This window comes from Mus caroli, unplaced genomic scaffold (genome assembly GCF_978045245.1).
Source record: "Mus caroli unplaced genomic scaffold, Mus_caroli_1 scaffold_12, whole genome shotgun sequence".
Taxonomy (NCBI): Eukaryota; Metazoa; Chordata; class Mammalia; order Rodentia; family Muridae; genus Mus; species Mus caroli.
The window spans coordinates 50267845-50287382 of record NW_028227267.1 but is presented as its reverse complement, the minus strand read 5'-3'; the positions used below and the strand labels follow the sequence as shown (position 1 = coordinate 50287382).

Below are 19538 nucleotides of genomic sequence, written 5' to 3'. Positions count from 1 at the left end.
GGGGTTTCACATAATTTCTCAGGGAGAGACTACATGGATATTAAAAGCCCGAGTACAATGCCTCAGGGAACACATGCATTAATAACCTTGTTTTCCAACTCGTATCCCAAACCACCCAACACAAACCGAGCAACGACAACACCACCTGTGTTCTGACAGCTTCCGCATGATGGAGGGTGGGCTTGCGAGAAATAATTAGCTAGCAAGAGGGACTTACTCGGGATGAGTGAGAATTTGGTGCCTTTCCCAAAAGTGAGCTGGTTGCTCCCAGTGCCTGGTAGACACAGAATTTCCTTTCCTTGCAAAAACTTCACAGATGCTGAGAGAATCAAACCCCACCACATAGGAGCCCAGGGAGGAAACTGACATGGAAGGAGAGGGTCTCTGTAAATATTGTCTTTACTCTTAATTGGAATCGTTCACAATAAGAACATTTTGCGTATTACTTAGGACAATTAAAATTTGTTATAAATTAGAAATTAAATGGAAATCCACAATGTTTTAAAAAATCACCCCTGAGCCCCAGACCATCCCTTCTGTACTTGACCAGCTTAAGGAATCTCAGGTTCTCTGTCCAAGACTTTGGACTCCTGGGGTCAGGAGAAGGAACTTGGGTGGGATGTGTGGTCAGGAGAAGTTAGGGGTGTGAGACACAGTGCCAAGCAGGGTCCTGTTCTGTGCTTCTCCACGACCTGCTGGCTGGAGTTTGATTGCTGCATTTCCCTGCTTGGCCCTAGTGACTTAGCTCCTCTAGCAGACTCGGGAGTCTCATGTTTGAACAGAGGGCCTCATGTATGCTAAACATACTCCTGATCTGTACCCCTCCCTACCTCCTAACAGACCATTGTTGGGGCAAAGGCATTCCTACATGCACTGGGAAATCACTGGGGAAGGGAAGATGCCCTTGTTGATTAAGGTTAGAGAGTTGGCTAGGCACTTTCAATCATAGAAAGCCTTACTTCCCTTCCTAAGACAAGTTCCCTGCTTCCTGAATTCCCACAGTGACCATCTTCCTACTCATCCCCACCCCGACCCACCCCAGTGCCTGCCCAGTGTTTTTCTTGGGTCTTTCTTCCTGTTAATCATTTCTTTTCCTGATGGAACCATCCAACAACCTCCCCATTTAACCAAAGCTTTTGTTTTCCCTCTGAGTCCTTATCTCTAATCCTTGTAAAAGGCGGTATAATAAAAACATGTCTGGCTTTGCCTGTCTACCCTGACCATAGAATTTCCATAGGCAGAGCTGGGATCCAGGAAGGCATTTCTGAGCTCCCTGAGAATGCCCAGCTCATTGTTAGCCTGAGAAAAAGATCCCAAAGGAAATCCCTGGTCCTGGCCTTAAATGAGCACTTTGCTGTGTCTGAATATATCACAGACATCAAATAGGAGTGGCCGTGCTTCTAAACAGAAGAAAACAACTGGGAAATGGGATGGCGTGAAAAGACTCCATGTGCTGTGTTACACTTGGCCAGCAGTTTATCCCTGTTGTCTGTGACATCAAAGTGGCTCTTAAAGAAGTTGTCTCCTGCCCATCCCTGGAACAGGGGCATAAGGGAGCATGGGGACAGAACCAGGATGCCAGCAAAGGCCAAACAGAACAACAGACCTTTTATAAAGGATGGGAGAGAGACTGTGGGAGTCATCAAACAAAGAAAACCTCATTATTTTTAGTAGGAGCCAAAAATCACATTGAATTTACAGTCAGCTGGGGACTGGTGAGGGTAGGGTGGACTGGGGTGGGGAGACTTGAAAATGGATTCTGGACAAAGTTTCTTGATTTTCCCCTTTGCTCTCCGTATCAGGTAAACAATGAGGAAGATCTTGGTGTCAGGTGGAAGAGTGGGACCAGTTTCTCCTGTAGTGGGGATGTGGTGTCTGGCTGAGCTGTGGAGTACCCTGGACAGGAGTGCTGCCCCCATGTCCCAGCGTATGAAGCTTTCCCACCCTACACTCACCACACCTTCAATTCAGTGGGAGAGAATTTCAGAACATCAGAAAATGGAACATCACTTACTAGGGAGAACATGAAGATGTGTCCCTTTTCCAAAGATGACTTTGTAAGCATTTGTGTCACACTGTGATTGGGACCATACCCAAAACGTCTAGTGACAGTTTTTGGGGAAAGCTATGTATTCTTCATTGGATAGTTCACCTTCATGGGACTTAACAGATCTCACATGGCCCTTCTGCTCTAATAAACAGGCCTCATCAATTTGGCCACCCACCTCTGTCCCTCCTTGTTATTTTGCCTGAATTTTATGCTGCTTATTGACCTCATTTGACCCTGAGAGTGAATCACAAAAGCAGCAACCCAACAAACTCCTGTGGGATGTCCAACACAATGCTGTTATTGCAGGCAAAAGATAGCTAGCAGGCAGCTACCAAGCTAGACACCTTCTCTCCAGAGCCTAAACAAGGACTTGGACAGGAAGGGGCAGCTTGGGTCTCACAGCTGGAGGGCCACTTGAGAGGAGCTGCACTGCAGAGCCCTCATCTCACACTCAGCACTAAGATACAAGCTTGGGAACAAGCCATATCACCCAACTCTGAGGACACTGTCCCTGAGCCAAGCAAAATATCTGTTGCATCCTTTATAGCCATCACTAGCTGGGGACAGAGGAGGCCACTCATTTTGGCCCATAGGGATCCTTGGCTTTGGGGAAATATGTGTATGTAGCCCATGGGAACATTCTCTTACTACCAAGAAATGCTCACCAACCCTGAAAAGATCCTGTTTGGACACTCAAAGAACAAGTTCCAGTGTCTCTTTTCCTCCTGCCCACCCACCACAAATGCAATTTACTACAGTCATTGGAAGAGATCTACATGAGATAGTTAAACTATCAGCTCTGAAACAAATTTAGGGAGCCAGCAGCCCACTTCCCTGTCTCTCAGTGTTTCCCTCAACAAAGCACCGGAAGACAAACTTGCCTAGTTTAAAACTCCTTGGTTGCTCATTCCAAGTCACGATCAGCACCTGTTATAGGCTCTAATAAATGGGGCCAACCAGTTTGATAACACTTGCATATGTCTATATATCTATATATCTATCTCTCTCTCTATATATATATATATACACACACATATATATGTATATGTATATATGTATATGTGTGTGTGTGTGTGTGTATGTGTAGTCCAACATGGGTGAGGGTCTTGGCTCCTAAAATAGCAACGCAGAGAGAACCGACACCCTAGGAGTAGCCCTTAGGAGAGCCAGGCTTCTGAATGCCATTCTTTGCCACCTCTCCAATGAAGTATGCTTATACGTTTTTATCCTACAAGGAAGCATTGATTATTGAACAGGAATCCTGTCATGCCTGCGACCTTTTTCATGATGAATTTCCTTTCAGGTATTTACAAAGCCACCTTGAACTGCCAGTTCCTCTCTGGATTGTTCCCCCCACCCCCTGCCATCTTCTCCACTGTATTTGAACTGTGAGGCTGTGTTTTTAGTGGAATTCGACATGGACAAGGAGACCAGATGTAGGTGTTTACCAAAAAAAGGACAGTGCATGGATTTCCTGTTAGACTACTGAAGAACAAATATGTGCTAGGCACAAGAAGAGATGGTGTATTATAAATATTATTAGCATCGGAAATGAGATACATTCTCATTCTTAACGCAAGACAAGTTCTGCGGGCAAATTCATAATAAACACACAAATCATTGCAGAATATAGTTTAAGAGATACCAAGGCTATAAATAACTCATGGCTTCAGTATCTGTCTGGAAAAAAGAGAGCGAAGCTACTATATTAAAGGCGATTTGGGATGGTCTCATTTCCCATCTATTTATGACTATTGCTGTATCCTTAGCATCATGAATGTTTCATGTGTTAAAATGAAGATTCATTTAAAAAAAAACAATTGTTTTCATATTAAATTGCATCTCTGCTATAGTCCCAGGATTTACTTGTTTGGCCAAATATAAGCAGGGCATGGATACTCACTGGGCTTCACCACTAGCTGCGTCCCATCACCAAAGAAGATTCTGTTATTGTTATTCCCACATCATCTCTTGCCTTTACTGAAACCTTTCGCAAGACTCAGTCAAATACAAAGCATCTCAGAGAGCAGACAGTTAGACTTGTTATCTTCTTTTGTTTTACTTCCGTGTTTCTGGAAATTGGCCTTTTATCCCAGGAAGAAAAAGAGTGCTTCCGCCATTTAAAGCTAACCATTTCTCCTTTATAAAGAGCAGACTTACAAGCTTCTACGACACCCCCCCTCCAGCATCTCTGAGCTAAAATCTGCCCAAGCTGAATCAAATAATTTGCTAACAATTTTGTCCCTTGTGTGGGCTCAGTCTCAGATATGAGGAACATTTTAGAAGGAAAAGCGAGATATGAAGGCCAGAGGAGGCAAATGCCTGGATAAGCAGATGATACAGATTGTAGAAACGGACAAATAGAAATGTTACATTCCTGTATCCACCAGGAAGCCAGCTGAGCTCACCTCCAAACTTGACCCAGCCTTTGTGTGCCTGACTCTAATTACTTACTTAGTGTGGAGTCTTCTCAGTGTGCCATAATGCTTAAGCAATTGCCTAGACATTTTCTGAAGAAGTTCCGCCATGGGCTGCTGTGTGGTTTCAGCCAGAAAGGGTCGGGAGTAAAGACCCACAATTTCTCACAACCTTAGGAAAACTCAGGCCTGAAAGAACTGAGCATCTTCCGTTATGAAAATTTGGATAAGTAAAAACAAGGGTGCCAAGAACTCATTTATCTCAAACTTGCACTTCGGCTGGATTTTAATATGCACGGAGTCATTTTATTAAAGGGAGAAGGTGAGCAGATCAGGTTGGGACAGCAGGGCCCTGACTTTCTTGGTTAGAAGTAGGGCTTAACAGAGAACATTTAAAGTTTGAAGAGAGGGTGACTTCATCCCATCCCCAGCATCTGTGACATTGATTGATCAGGTTTGGTCAGGAGTTCAGGATGGATTTTATTGTCCCCTTTCTAGTCAGAGAGCTACAGAGGTCCAGAATAAAGAATAAAGAGAAAGGACTTCTTCCAGGTAGCATGAAAAGGGAGCAATTAGCTGCATCACAGTTCAAATATGGAGTTAACCTCTGTTTCCCCTCCCCTCCCAGTAATCTCATCAATGACTCTGGAGTCTCTCTTGGAAGAAAGAGGAGGAGGAGGAGGAGGAGGAGGAGGAGAAGGAGGAGAAGGAGGAGGAGGAGGAGGAGGAGGAGGAGGAGGAGGAGGAGAAGAAGAAGAAGAAGAAGAAGAAGAAGAAGAAGAAGAAGAAGAAGAAGAAGAAGAAGAAGAAGAAGAAGAAGGAGAAGAGATCTAGCTTAAGGAAGCTGATACAGAAATGTATAAACAGCTGCACAGACAGGCTGCTCTGCACAGGTTGATCACAGCTGATAAGTGGCTAGAGAGCAGAACTCAGGAGCAGGCACCCCGCAGCATGCAGAGGACACAAGCTTCCCACAACAGATTCTCTGCTTTTCCTAGGGTGTACCTTAAAATTAGCCCAACTTCCTCTTCCCTGACTGAAGTTGCCATTCAGGAGAGCAGGGGATTTTTGAGAGTCCTGTGTCTTGGAATATTGTGACAGACAAAGGAGGACACAGCAAGGGAACAAAATCAGCCTTAGCTCTCCTCAGCAAAACTTGGCTGCTACCTCCCATTTGCCACGGGCAAGATCTAGCACACAGACCCTATTACTCACGTACTTGGCTTGACAGAAAGCAGAGTGCCAGTTCCAAAGATGAGCTTGTTGCCACTGCCCCCATAATTCACACAGCCCTGCAGAGCCTTACAATAACTCTGAGGAAGGGCTGTGGAAGATGGGGTGAGCACAGCATTGTGTCCTTTCACATGAAGAATATCTTAGTACCACTGTGGCAGAAGTCGAAAACCAGGAACCCTTTAACCTTCATATTCCAGTAAAACAGACTTTTAATTGGTGTCTTTATGGGGTTTAGGATATAGCCCCACAGCCCAGGTAATCAACAAGAGATCAAAAGCTTTGTAGGCATCTGCTCTTAAACACTGGGAAAGGTTCAGCCACACGACTTTTTAATCTACCTTTCCCCCTTTCTCTCTCTCTCTCTCTCTCTCTCTCTCTCTTTTTTTCTCTCCCCCCCCCCCCATTTATTTTTTTTTTCTAGTGGGATGGGCTGGCTTGTCTTTGGGAAAGAATTCTAAACATACCAGAGGGAATTAGACATCCCCACACCACTTGGCTCTGCTATTTTAGAAGGCCAGTCAAGCATTATTCATTCTGGAAGCAGCTATATTAAACAAGAGAGTTGGTGGCTGACATCGCCTTTCTCTGGGAGCGAAGACCCCATCGGGCTGAGTGCATCGTCTCCAGCAGGCCGGATTGTTCTTAAAAATACAATTTGCATGCTACACTTCATGCATTATTCAGCCAGTGCCTTCTTTCTTACTGTCATATATCGGAGACTTACCTGGCTTTATAATTAGCTTGGTCCCAGAGCCCCAGATCAACTGATAGTTGCTATCCACACAGACACAAAAACCTTAACAAAAACATTCACTGTCCTTCTGGGGAGCCTATTAGAGATAAAGCCCTGATAAAAACAACTCCAGAGCAAAGCACATAAAACAATGTAGGAATATTGACGATTGAAGATTATTTGTTCATTTAATTACATCTGATTCCCTTGCCCATTATGGATTCCAGACAGATGACAAAATCAACTGACTAACCATCCAAAGTCAACCTCAGTCTTTCTGCATATAAGGAAGGCAAGAACTGTCTTCAAATTAGAGATGTGGAGTTCACTTTATCTTCCTTGATATTCTACATAAAAATGGAAACAAGAAATAGATCATTCTCTGGGCATCCTAAGGCAGCTGACTCTCTAGTGTCTCATTTTCCGAGGAACTGTGCTCTCATGCAGATGAAACCGATTGTTTACAGAAGGTTGAACCTGGGATAAATGACACCCTGCTCTCCCACGGACACAACAGCTAGAGGCATGGAGGGTAGCTGCGGAATGAATGCAGTGCTAGGAAGAGTGGCCTGGACATCCCAGCCAAAGCTGGGAATTTATAGAAAACACCTTTTCAAATTGCTCCACGGTCTCAGAACTTACTTGGTGAGACTTGTAATCTGGTCCCTGTTCCAAAGATGACTTTGTCGGTATTGGAAGACACAGTGATATCGTGTTCTACAAAAACCCCTGGCTCCTCTGCTCTTTCTGTTTCTGGTACCAAATGGCTACCAGGAGCAGAAATTTGCAGTACTGTAAAACTCCAAATGCTAAATTGCATCTCCTGAAAACGTCCATGGCTTGTGCTTATCATGTTTTCAATGAACAAACCAACAGCCTGAGATGACTCCCCTGTGTGAAAGTAACTCAGCTCAAGCCCTGAGCCCAGGTCTGAGGGCTCATCAACTTTTCTGCCTGTGAAATACATCTGATAACACGCCATCCTCTTGGCTTTATTAGAGGAAGTGTGGAGATCAGGGTTACTGCTGGCACAGTGGGCTGCAGCACTGTCATGGGTTAATGAGTTTTGAATAATGGGGTAAGATGTGACTGTTCAAGTCACAGTACTATTAATCTGAATTACTAGGAATGCGTTGGCAGAAATGTGTTGTCAAAGCTACTAACACAAAAAAACTTATTTAGGGAAAAATAAAGGAGAAGTTGTCTGTCATGTGTATCTTTCACAATGAAGTTGGTAGACATAACCACTTCATCTACCGGGAAAGCTAGGCTTGGAAAAAGGCCACCGAATTCTGAGGTCTAACGATGAGAGAGAAGACACGGCTGTCCTCACAGCAGTGATGAGCATAAATTAGGTCCCTGGGCAGTTTAGTCCCCTCTGCAGTTGGCAACATTAAAAGGAATCGGTCTAAGTTATTAAAAAAATGAATATGACCTTTTTAATGGTTAAACTGGCAGTGTCTGTAGAGCTGGACATTGTATCCTTCTAGAGAATATCTGGGGATGCAAAGAACAGTATTGCTGTAAACCCAGGGAACAGGAGAAGACACACTTACATGGTAGAACAATGACTTTTGTGCCAGATCCAAATGTCACTGCACCTGCAAAGCCTGCCTGCCACAGTGGCTGACTCTACAACAAAAACCTCCTCAGAGGCACACATGGGCTCAAGGTGGAAACTAAAACATTTTAGGCCCGAGAGGAGATTCAGATGTATCTATCACCAGAGAGATGCTGTTCCTGACTCCTGAGACTTCTCTTCATCCTGGCCCCGCCCCAGTCTTCTAGTAGCCACCTAGGAACGAGGACACAACCTGCACTTTAGGGGTTCTGCTGAAGGATCACTAAAGAGGACTCCCCCAGGTCCCTGAGCCATCCGAGGATCGCTCAGGGAGCTAAGAAACTGCTCAGATATACAGCAGGTCTGCCACAGAGTCAGGCAGTGGTCCGTGCTTGGGTTGTGACAGGCATGGCAGATAGAAATTCAAAAGAGAAAGAAAAGAGGATTATATAGGTGTTAGAGATGAAGGGAGCAGGGGTAGGAGAGTGTGGGAACCAGACTGTAGACCCACTAAGTGCTGAAGCCTAACTCTGCTTTGTGTACATGTGAATTCCTGGCTGTCAGTTGTTCTCACCTATTTAGATTTCTTCCTCCTGGGTAAAGTTCTCAGTGCATCTGAGAAACCTAGACCACGGAGGCTGACCACCTCCCGCCTTGCTCCTGTGTTCCTTAGGTGTCTGACCAAGTGTTCTAGATGAGTGGCTTGGAACTGCAGCCACAAAAAAAAAAAAAAAGACGCCCAGAATCTGTTTCCCTCTTCCTAATTAGGCTGTCAATCTGTTTAGCTAATAAGTCGTATAAAGTGCTTTAATCTCTTCCACGGAAGAGAGTCATATAAATGCAAACTAGCAGCAGCGATAAGTCACGTGACCCTCGGCACATCTTTTCTTTGTGTGAAGAGATGCTATTTGGAAGGAAACCTTTCTGCGAGGAGAGAAGGATCGGGGAAAGCAGAGCCGCATTTGTTTTTATTAGGCTGAGTCTATACAGCACAAAGTAAAACAGATTTGGCAATTATGTAGGTAATGTGACAGTCAATTCAAGCAAAGTGAGCCCAAAGAAGTTTGCTCAGAGAGGTGCCTAAATATTTGGATCAGCTACTGGCATTAATCAAATTAACTGGCCCTTGGTGGTATATGGACACAAACGGATGAAAGCATCCTGATTTGGTTCCTATAAAAGGCTTCTATTTTATAAACTTAACGTTAGAACTGGCTGGGAATTTATACCTGTCCTCCTTATTTTCGCAGTGCAATTGACATTTCCCACTTAGTCTTAGAATACCTATCTTACATTAGACCTGCAAAGGTAAAAGTGACCTTCTCCCAAGGGAGTCTTATCAGGTGAGCACATGGAATCTCATTTAGAAGCTCATTAGTCGTGAGAGCCCATTACAGATGAAGGGCTTTTTCTCAAGTGGTAAAGGACTTACGAGGAATAATGGTTAGTCTTGTTCTAGTCCCAGAGACGAGTTTTTTTTTTTCTCAAATGTTGGCATAGTGTTTCTGCCCAGTTCAATAGCACCTCTTACGTTGCTAACTGTGCTCCATTGCCCTCTACAGCAGCGATTCTCATCCTGTAGCGCTGAGCGTCTTTGTGGGCGTTCAATGACCCTTTTACAGGGGTTGCATATCAGATAAGCTGCATATAAGATATTTACATTCCGATTCATAACAGTAGCAAAGTTACAGCTATCAAGTAGCAACAAAATAATTTTACAGTTTTGGGGGGAAGGGGGGGCTACAACATTAGGAAGGTTGAGAACCTCTGCTCTAGAGTCTCGCCAGGAACATGCTATACACATTTGGATCCCTACTTATTCAAAACCACTTAGTTAAAATGTGTTGTGTTATGTTTCTTTTAACGACAACAACAACAACAACAATCCAACCACAAACAGCACCCTGGTCTTTCCGTGAAAAGTCAGCCAATTTTCCCACCATTTCTCCTTGTAGGACAGACCATGCTTGAAGAACTTTGGAAGCTACGGTGGTAGCTTTTGCTTTAGAATACTATTATGATTAAAAAAAAAAAGCAAAATAAGCCTTTCTTTTCTGTAAACTAGTCAAACTTACATCCCCTCCACCTTAGCTAGAAGTCTCAGACCCAACTCACTGCAAATCCTGCCTGCCTTGGTCACGATATGAAACCCAACAGGCAGAGGAGGTCTTGTCACTTACTCTACAGACTCTGCTTCATAGCAAGAAAGGAAAGCCTGAAACCAAGAGTCTCTAGTTAGAAAAGATGAAGACGACTAGTTTAAAAATGAGCATAAGCGACAGCTGGTTCACATGGAAACCTTCAGACCCACCTGGTTGCACTTGTAAAGTTGTCCCCAGTCCAAAGATGAGTTTCCCGGTATTGCCTGATACACCCCAATGCTGCACTTTACAAAAACTGTCAAGAGGGCTTATTTTTAGTTTTTCCTTCCCTTTCTCTAGCAGTCTAATCTAGCCACAGTGAAAAGATAAACAAGGTACTTACTGTATGTTTTAGCCCTGTAAAACCACCTGGAAGCTCTTAGCTGTCAACCTCAGGCCATCTCAGTAAGCTGGTTACCATCATTACTCCCCTGCCCCTTTTACAGTTGGAGAAAATGAGGCATAAAGAGAATGATAACCTAGTTGTGCACAGTGAAAGGAGAAGTGGGCAGTAAGACGCTCCTGAACATTCCTGGAGGAAATGGCTCCTCAGGACAGACCAGAGCTAGAGTGAAATCAATTTTGATGTTTCTTCTAGCAAGTCACAAGAAGGTTGTAAGCCGCAGGGAACACGGGCTGTAAGGTTCATAGAGATCCTTGGATGGGGAAGTCTTCCCTTGCATGGTCACTGGCTTGGAGATGACCCCAAGTCCTGGGAATTAGTTCCCAGAAGCACTTGACTGCTGAGAAACAGTGTTTACCAACAGCCCATGCAGAGGGCAGTGTGGTGGGAAAGAAAGAGGTTGCGGTACAGGCTGTGGAGTCTAACTTTCCCAATAGTCAGTGCTTCCTGGCAGCCCTTCTGGAGTGTGGGAGCCAAGTTTCCCAGTTAAAAAAAAAGGGGGGGGGAGGCTTATACTCCAATTGCCTTCCTACCACAGCCTTCTTGATTCCTTGATCTAGTCATTTTGATTAAGCAATCAGCAAGAAGCCAGCTTCAGTAGGCAGGAGAGAAGTATTAGCTATCAATGGACATTTTAAACATTGTGAACGGGAAAGAAGGTGTTTTTTGGGGGGGATTTTCAAACTGTACAAACAGTTAACATGAAGACTTACTTGGATTTACTACCAGACTTGTCCCCAAGCCCCAAATCAGCTTATTGTTGTCACCAACATTACACAGTTATAGAGAGCTTTACAGAAATGGAGCAGCCAATGAGGTCCAGGAAATCCCTTTCAATCCCCAAATCCCGGTGGCCTGCTCCTTCAGCTGGGACCAGGGCCAAGGAGGCAGTGGGAAGACAGTTTATCATTATGGTTAGTTCAGGGGATGGACAGGGTGGAAAGGCTCAGCTGAGATGAAGCACCATCTCGCCACCTCCAGGCCTAGCTGCCCTCTCACCAGTACAGCAGGGAGAGGAGCTGCCCAGATATCACGGATGCTTCAGGATCCCCTGACTCCAGTGCTCATCCTTCCCAGGGTCGAACAGTCTTTAGGTCCCGAAGGGCAGAGATAAAAAGGACGAGGAATCTCATTTCTGCACTGTGCATGTTCCCACAATCACACACGTGTCCATCGTCACACACACGCACGCCACGTTTACACCTCACCATCTTTAGACTGAGAGAAAATGAAAACTGAGTAGGAAAAACAGAGAACTGAGCCTAATGCTGTGGTTCTTTTTTGAAATTAGAGCGCTCGTTATTGATTCAGTAGAGACACTCACCGGGTTTGACCGTTAACCTTGTTCCCCCTCCGAATGTGAGCTTGGCACCTGCATTATTATTCACACAGTGATCTCCAGCTCAGCAAAAACCTCCTAGAAACTGAGCTAAGTTTTCCCTACAGATCTTCTGGAAGGAGCGATGCTGTGAACGTAGAGAATATTAAATAATTGTCACAGTAATAAGCTGGCACAGAATCTGAGTACCAGCTTGGATTTCAGGTCTGTTTCCACATTGGACAAATGAAGGGTATTCTCTCTATTCCAAAGGAGGCATTTTCATGCACAGGGCCAGAGTACTGACTGTCAAAATCCCAGCACATCTTCAGCATTTTAGATAGTAATTCTCCAGGGTTCTCAAAATAATATGCTTCATTTGGACAAATTGCGAACAGTTTATGTCCATGGCACCTAAGCAAAACTCATCAGGGAGGGTGTCCTCAAAGAGGTTGAAAGAATAAGTCAGTGTCTCCTTGGCAGGAAAGGTCAGAGTACTGATCTACGTTCTAAGGGTAGGGCCAGGTGCTTCAGGCCACAATCTGCAGCCCAGCTCCTCGCACATCTAAGAGGGTGACTCACTTCTTCAGCACCCAGAGGAGTCACACACACTTCTCCACCTTGCAGTTTGCCCCCTTCCCAGATATTTTTGGTCCTCTACTTAGATGGTCATCAGAAAAAAAGACTTTCCACTTTTTATGATTCTTGTCCTGGGGGGGGGGGACTTCTCCCAGCAGATAACACAACTCAATGATTAGTATTAAACATTCCCTTATGATTAAGAGGGTAGTTTCTTCCAGTCTTTCTAAGGGCTCTCCTCCTGCCCAGAGAGAGAACGAGTCACTACTCTTTCAATTTTAACATAGTCAGAAGGAGAATCTTAGTGAAGCGCTCCAGAGTCCCACTATGTGTGTCAGTACGGCTACCTCTACCTTCCTCATCACGGGCCACTTTGAACATTGGGTGCTTAACAACTGACAAACAGAAGTGACATCTCCCCCCCCAACCCCCACCTCCCTTGCATGTTTATGCACATGTAAGAAGCATACATGTAATACAGCAACTCATAAATTTCCAACTTGAACTTAGCCAGGGTCCATTTTCCCATGAAGCCCCACCCCCACCCCCGCTACAGAAGCCAGCTCTTCTCCCCTTCTTTCATCCATCTGCTGGATCCCTTATGCTAGCCTTAATATTTAAACAAAGTTTACAATTTTTCATGTCTGCTTGTGAAATTAGGTCTGATGACAACTGTGCTGAACTTCCAGGCTACGTGATAGGAAACTCAAGTGTCTATGAAGCTGTACATGTCTGACTGGGCAAGAGGCCAGGAAGTCTGGGGTATGGACACAGGGCACAGGTGTGGGTGCATGCAAGTGTTTGGGGTGGGAGTGGAGGGATACTTTGCCTGGGGCAGAGAGAACATTTAATAGGGAAATATAGAGAAATCAAATTAAGCTCAGGAAATGCCCAGGTGAGAGAGAGAGAGAGAGAGAGAGAGAGAGAGAGAGAGAGAGAGAGAGAGACAGAGACAGAGACAGAGACAGAGACAGAGAGACTGGATGTGATCAAATCCTGAGATAAAATGATGAGTGCCCAGACAAAACACTAAGCTGGTCAGAGAAGAGAGCCAGGAAGAGCTAGGAAAGGCAAATGGAAGCATGTGAGTTGAGCGTATAGTTGTGAAAGAAGAGGATGAAGAACACAGGATGCCTATTGCTGGAAGAGTCTCTTGAAGTCTCAGGCTTTTCTCTCTGTTTGTTATACTTTACAAAGTCTTTGTGGTGTAGTCCCAGATGGCCTTGAACCTGTGACCTTCCTGTATGAGCCTTCCTAGGGCTAGGATTATAAATTTGCACCATTAAGCTCGGCTTCATTAGCATTCTTCTACTGAAAAATGCAAAATCTATCCTAGTGTCCCCAGAGTTTTTTTTTTAACCCTTTCTGTTCAGAGTCTAGGAACCCAGACTTGCCTCTTCAGAGAGCAGTAATTGTAGCCTCTGCCATCTTGATCAATATTCTTTCTGCTTAACCTGTCCCTCATGTATGAACATGAGGAATTTAAAAAATCAAGTCTTTCTTGCTTGTACTACTTACGTGCTATAACCTTCAGTCTGGTACCTGCTCCAAAGACGTATTTGTAGTTTCCTGTATTAACCACAGTGTTCTGTGTCTCTACATAAACCAAGGTAAGACTGCCATTGTTAAAAGTTAATATTGAGAGCTAGTCTTCTTTGAGAGGACTTAATGTCATGTCTTTTCGAAAGGAATTTAGTTGGTGTCATATCTCCATCTATATAGAAAGCCTTTATTTTTATGTCGAGTTTGAGATTGCAAAACTCCCTCAATTTCATGCTACTATCCCGTGTGTTCATCAAGAGGATGATTTAGTCAATGTCCTAAGACTCAAACACTTAAGCGCTTGCTTGAACTCTGAAAAATATTCTTCTTAGGATTCTCACTGAGAGTCAGTTTATGAGCCACGAAATAAACTGTTGACATCATTTTATAGATATACTTCATTTTAGATTCCAAACAGTATTGGCAGTTAGCTAGAGTTTCTTTTCAAATGATGTCTTTTTTCTGAAAATGTCTGATTATTAACAATCATGAAATCATCTTTTCAAGGATAAAACCATCATGGTTGCTACAGGGAGAAGAGGCTGTGTCTCTTGAGGGTCGTTTCACAAGAGGAAACAGTCAGTGATAGTGCATGAGAAAGTGTAGACCACTTTAATCTGGGTGCTTTGACTGGCCACTCACTGAAATGTACAGCTTCTGTCATCAATACAGATTCCTATCATGTTCTAGTTTTACACATTGAGGATAATTGATGAAATACTACAAAACCATGAAGTGGCAGTCACTTCTGTATGTCTGCATGGAAGGAGAAGGGACTTCTATAATTCTAACAGAAAAAAAGCAAACCAATGAACAGAAACCCTACCAAACCCCAGAAAGGGTGGGTAGCCTGCAAATCTTCCATATTGCTTCCATACACCTATCTCTGTAACCCTTGCCCTGATAACTCACAGCTCACAAGTTTCAAGGTCTATTGCTTCATCACAGGTAATCCTCTAGAGGTGGGAAGCTGTCTAAGCTACCAGAATCCTCAGTCTCTCTCACAGTGTCAACTGAGCAGCGATGTTCCCCTGGGATGAAGAGCAGTGCTGTCCAAAGGACAAGCTCGCCAATGTGACAAATCTGGGGCTGTCCTCTGTCTAGAGAAGGTTCCATGGTTTGGCCACTTGAACAGAATGAGGATGCCTGGGAGTCTGGCTGTCCTCTGTGCTTCCCCGCCCCATCCTCAGCCCACTCGCCTTACTTTTCAGTTCTGCCTAGATGTCACGGCACAAACCCGATTGGATCCTTCTCACTTATCTGCCGAGGACACGCTTCCTTGGCTACGCACTGCTGCCTCGGCAACCTCCCTTTCCGTTCCTTTGTTTCTGTCTCTATCGCAAAGCTTTTCTTCTTATCTCTGCCTTTCCCCCAAAGCCACAATGTGCTTTGTGGACCTTCGAGAGAAACACTGATTGCAGCATTAGTACAATTCATCAAACTGCCCATAGACCTGATAACCAAATCCAGCCTCCGGGGAGACATGTATTCATATCTTGCTCACACATCCGACATAGTTAACAACTGCATGCTAAACGAAGCAATTAAATTTAGCTGTGTCTCAACAGGCCCCAGTGGATTTCTTTCCAGAAAGGAGAATTAGTTAGGCACAAGAACTTACCGGGTGTGACCAATAATGAGGTGCTTCTGCCATCATGGAGCTAGTGTTTGAGACCCACAGTGCATCCTTCTTGAAACAACCTCCTCATCACAACAGTCATGTCTCCTCCCATGGTCCCTTCTAGAAACTCTAGAAGCTAATATCTAAAATCCAACCACCCACTCACAGATCATGGCTCATGTAGGATCCTCTTCCACAAGAACATTGCTGAAACAGTCACGGGGCCCCCACAGTGTGGTAGACCCTTACTCCCGAGGAAGTACCGTCCTGAGAAGCAGGGCTCACTAAAGTTACAGAGTCCAGAGTCTGCTTACACCTAGCATAGGGAAGGGCTAGCCTGGATTGAGACCCACACATGGAGTTGAAAGGCAGTTTTGTAAGGTTTGTGGGTGCAGTGAGATGGGGGAATACCTGCCTGTATAATAATACCCTGTATGCTATATATCAGTTACCTAGTCTGGTCGAGCCTTTGGAATCTTTAACACTTACTTGATTTAACAGAGAGTTTAGTGCCTTTCCCGAAGGTTAGCTTTGCATTGTTTCCTCCAGAATTCACAGTCATTTGGGGCCTTACAATAACCAGCAGGCAGGAAGGACTGAGAGGCAGACCAAGAAAAGTGACATCATCTTCCCCTCTAGTGGAAGCCTTACTCCTTGCAGCCTTAGTTCCCAGAGTCTTGGAAGGCTTACAGCATTCTCTCAAAAATAACAGCTGGTTGTGAAGCTACTCTGAGCTTGATCAGAAACCACTAGTTTTGTTGCCCCAACATTGAATTCTGAGGGGCTGCGCTAGCTTAAGACTTATGAAATAATAGAAAGGTCAAGTGTATATGTGATTACTATAGTGGCAACTTTAGGGCTGGTAGCACCATGCTTCCTTCATAGGCAAGGTTTTCACAGAGAATTAACAGTAGCAAAAACCCAACCAACTAACCAACCGATATGACTGCACGTCTCAAGTAAGGCAAACACAGCAACCATTGCGTGAAGGAAACCAGATGCACTTGCATTGCCGATAGAGAGAGAGAGAGAGAGAGAGAGAGAGAGAGAGAGAGAGAGAGAGAGAGAGAGAGAATGTGTGTGTGGTTGTGCTAGTGTGTGAGTGTGTGTGTAATTGTGCTAGTGTATGAGTGTGTGTGTGTGTGTGTGTGTGATTGTGCCAGTGTGTGAGTATGTGTGTGTGTGTGTGTGAGTGTATGTGTGTCTATGTACTGAGGAAAGCCTGATTTTTGAATTGTTAGGTTTTAATATTATCTAACACAAACATGAGCCTTACATTTATAAATCACCTTTAAGCACTTCTCTATATTCTGAGCTAATGAAGAAAGAAAGCAGTAATGATAATTACTTCTTCACCAAATCCTTGGAATGGCCAGACTTCATTAGCTAACAGAGGCCCATGAGAGTTATGCACAGTGATCTTGGAGGTAGTGACATGTACCCACCAAAACTGTACAGAACAGCAAAGCCACACTCTCACTTTGTCTGGGGGTAGCCTCAGTCCTTTACTTACTTGGTTTTACTGTTAATTTGGTGCCCGCTCCAAATCGTGGGGCATTGTTGTTATTGCCACAGTAATACACACTCTAACAAAAACTTCTTGTTGTTGTCTCCCAAGTATGGTAGGGACAGAGAACAGAGGCGTTGGCATACTCTCTTTCTACAGCACCAGGGCTATTTGTTACACATCCACACTGGGAGTGTCTGTATTTGTCAGTGTAGGCAGCACACCTAGCTGGAACACACACTGGTACTCAGCAACAGGTCATTAGCTTTCAAACAGGTCCCTGAACACTACAAAAGGCAACACAGAAAGAGATCATGCCCAGGTACTCGGGCTGTCTTCAGGGACTACTGCCTGGTGGCTTGCTCCAAAAATTCTATTTGTTTCTTAATCATGGGTTAAAAAAAAAACCACTCAAAGCCCTCATCTTCATCACATCATGCTAATCACCCCCAGTCACTCCATTAGTGGTAAATGGAGTGCTTTGGAGCGGAAGATTTGTCAATTGATTCTGCTCTCCAGGTTCTGTTTTTACTCCACCGAGAGTCCAACAAGGTGAGTCCTCCCGGAAGTTGCTTGCACAAGGAAGCAAGCTTCCCTAGGGTCCCCGCAGAGTGCCCACTAATAGGTCACAGTAGCCCGTCTCCCCACGTTAAACTCATCACCCTCGGGAGGTTGTCTGAGTGACTTGCTATTTTCTATTTGAGAGCACTCTCACCCTGTTGCTAAGTGACAACGTCCTGGCGATAAATTAATTTCCAAGCCCACTGTCCAGGGAAAACACGCAGTACAAGGAAGCCTGAAGAAGCCAGGAGCAGAGGTTGCTCTCACAGACCGAAGGGACAAGCTCACTGATAGAAAGCAAGAGAGCATGACTGATAATTGAGGGCAGCTGTCTTCCTCCATGAGGTCTCCTCTCACCGGAAGGCAGGAGGGATGGTTCCCAGCTAGGACTTCTCTAGAAGATGGCTTCTCTTACAGGAACACCCAGTCAAATTACTTCACAGTTCCTTGTACCTACCAAGGTTGACCTGAAGTCTTGTTCCAGTCCCCAAAGTGAGTTTTCTACCACTGCCAGTAACCACTGTGAGACACCCCATGTCAGAAACCCAGTGCTGGACTTCCCAGCCAGCCTCCACTGCCTGCCTTAGAGCACTCCCATGGCCTCTTTCCAGTCAGCCAACCTGGGGAAAGCTTTCCTGAACTCTGAAGTATCATCTCTGGTGAGGTTAGAGGGCTCTGGTCAGATGATGGCGTGATGACCACATTCGGTCAGTTGCCCTTTGGCTTAGTTGCTCATAGGCATCGGCTAGTTGATTAAAGCAAGGAGTTGTCAAGTTCAACTCTGAACATGTCTGGGATAGAGCCCTTTGCCCTCTCTCTTCTGGGTTTTATGCTAACGTGTCTGTCTTGTCTTTTTTTTTTTATGAGTGATGAAGCCGAGAAATCTACTGATTAATAAGCGCTCTACTTTAGGTCCTAAGTCAGGTCGAGTGAGCCAAAGCCAAGCCACGGAGACAGAAGAGGAGAAACAGCGAGGCTCTATGAGCACACCCATTGCAAGGCTTCCTGTGAAAATCATTTTCATTGCAAAGATGCGGCCAGCTAAGTGTCCAGTGTATCTTTATGTCTCTGTCTTTTGTTTGCTGGAGTCTAGAATGTACCACAATGGACATGCAGTCAGATACTGTGACAAGGGGCAAATCTTGAGAATCCTCCTAAGTATGGACTGCATCACTTCCTTCATCTATATGGCTCAATGTCCTCTAGATACTTCAGACAGGATCCATGGTGGCAGTTGTACCAGAGGCTTGCAAGGAGGATTTGGAAATGTCCCTGTCTACTTCCCATTTAGGCTCCCACCTCCCAGACAGAAACACTTACAGGGCCGGATGGTCAGCTGAGTTCCTTTACCAAAGGTGAGTCGATCTGCACCTCCTGTATTCACACCCTGAGGCAAGCCTTGACATAAACCTCTCTGACAGAAACATACATCCTGAGCGAAAAATGGCAGCGCAGCTCATAACCCTGGTCTCTGCTACTCTCTGATCACGTCTTCCTCTGTCTTGTTGCCAGCATAAAATATTTGCCAAGGCAGAGGGCTGGGGAGTGCAGGCCCTATATAGGTTCTGACTGCATCACATGTCCTCTATGGATTCTGTGGAAGTTTCTGTCTACCTGGAAGGGGTAGGTAGCATGGCGGACCTTAGTCAAAAGTATTTAAGAGACTATAAAACAACAACCACAACAACAACCACAACATGATGGTTTGTATATCTGAATCTAAAGGAGGACAAATGTCAAACACAATACGAAAAGGCACAGAAAAGACCTCACTTTGTGTTCACTCCAAGTTCATCCCCATCCCCAAAGCCAGCATGTCTACACTGCTGTCTTTCTCACTGTCTCCAATAACAGCACAGAAACAGGGCT

General features: G+C 44.7%; 1 gene segment (V, D, J or C); it reads right to left on the bottom strand.

Moving 5' to 3' along the window:
* LOC110309056 (T-cell receptor alpha chain constant-like) overlaps positions 1-19538 on the bottom strand; it is a 439600-nt gene that overhangs the window by 32160 nt on the left and 387902 nt on the right. The window contains 1 exon segment of the C gene segment in view: positions 7079-7135. Within this exon segment, the coding sequence occupies positions 7079-7135 (57 nt within the window).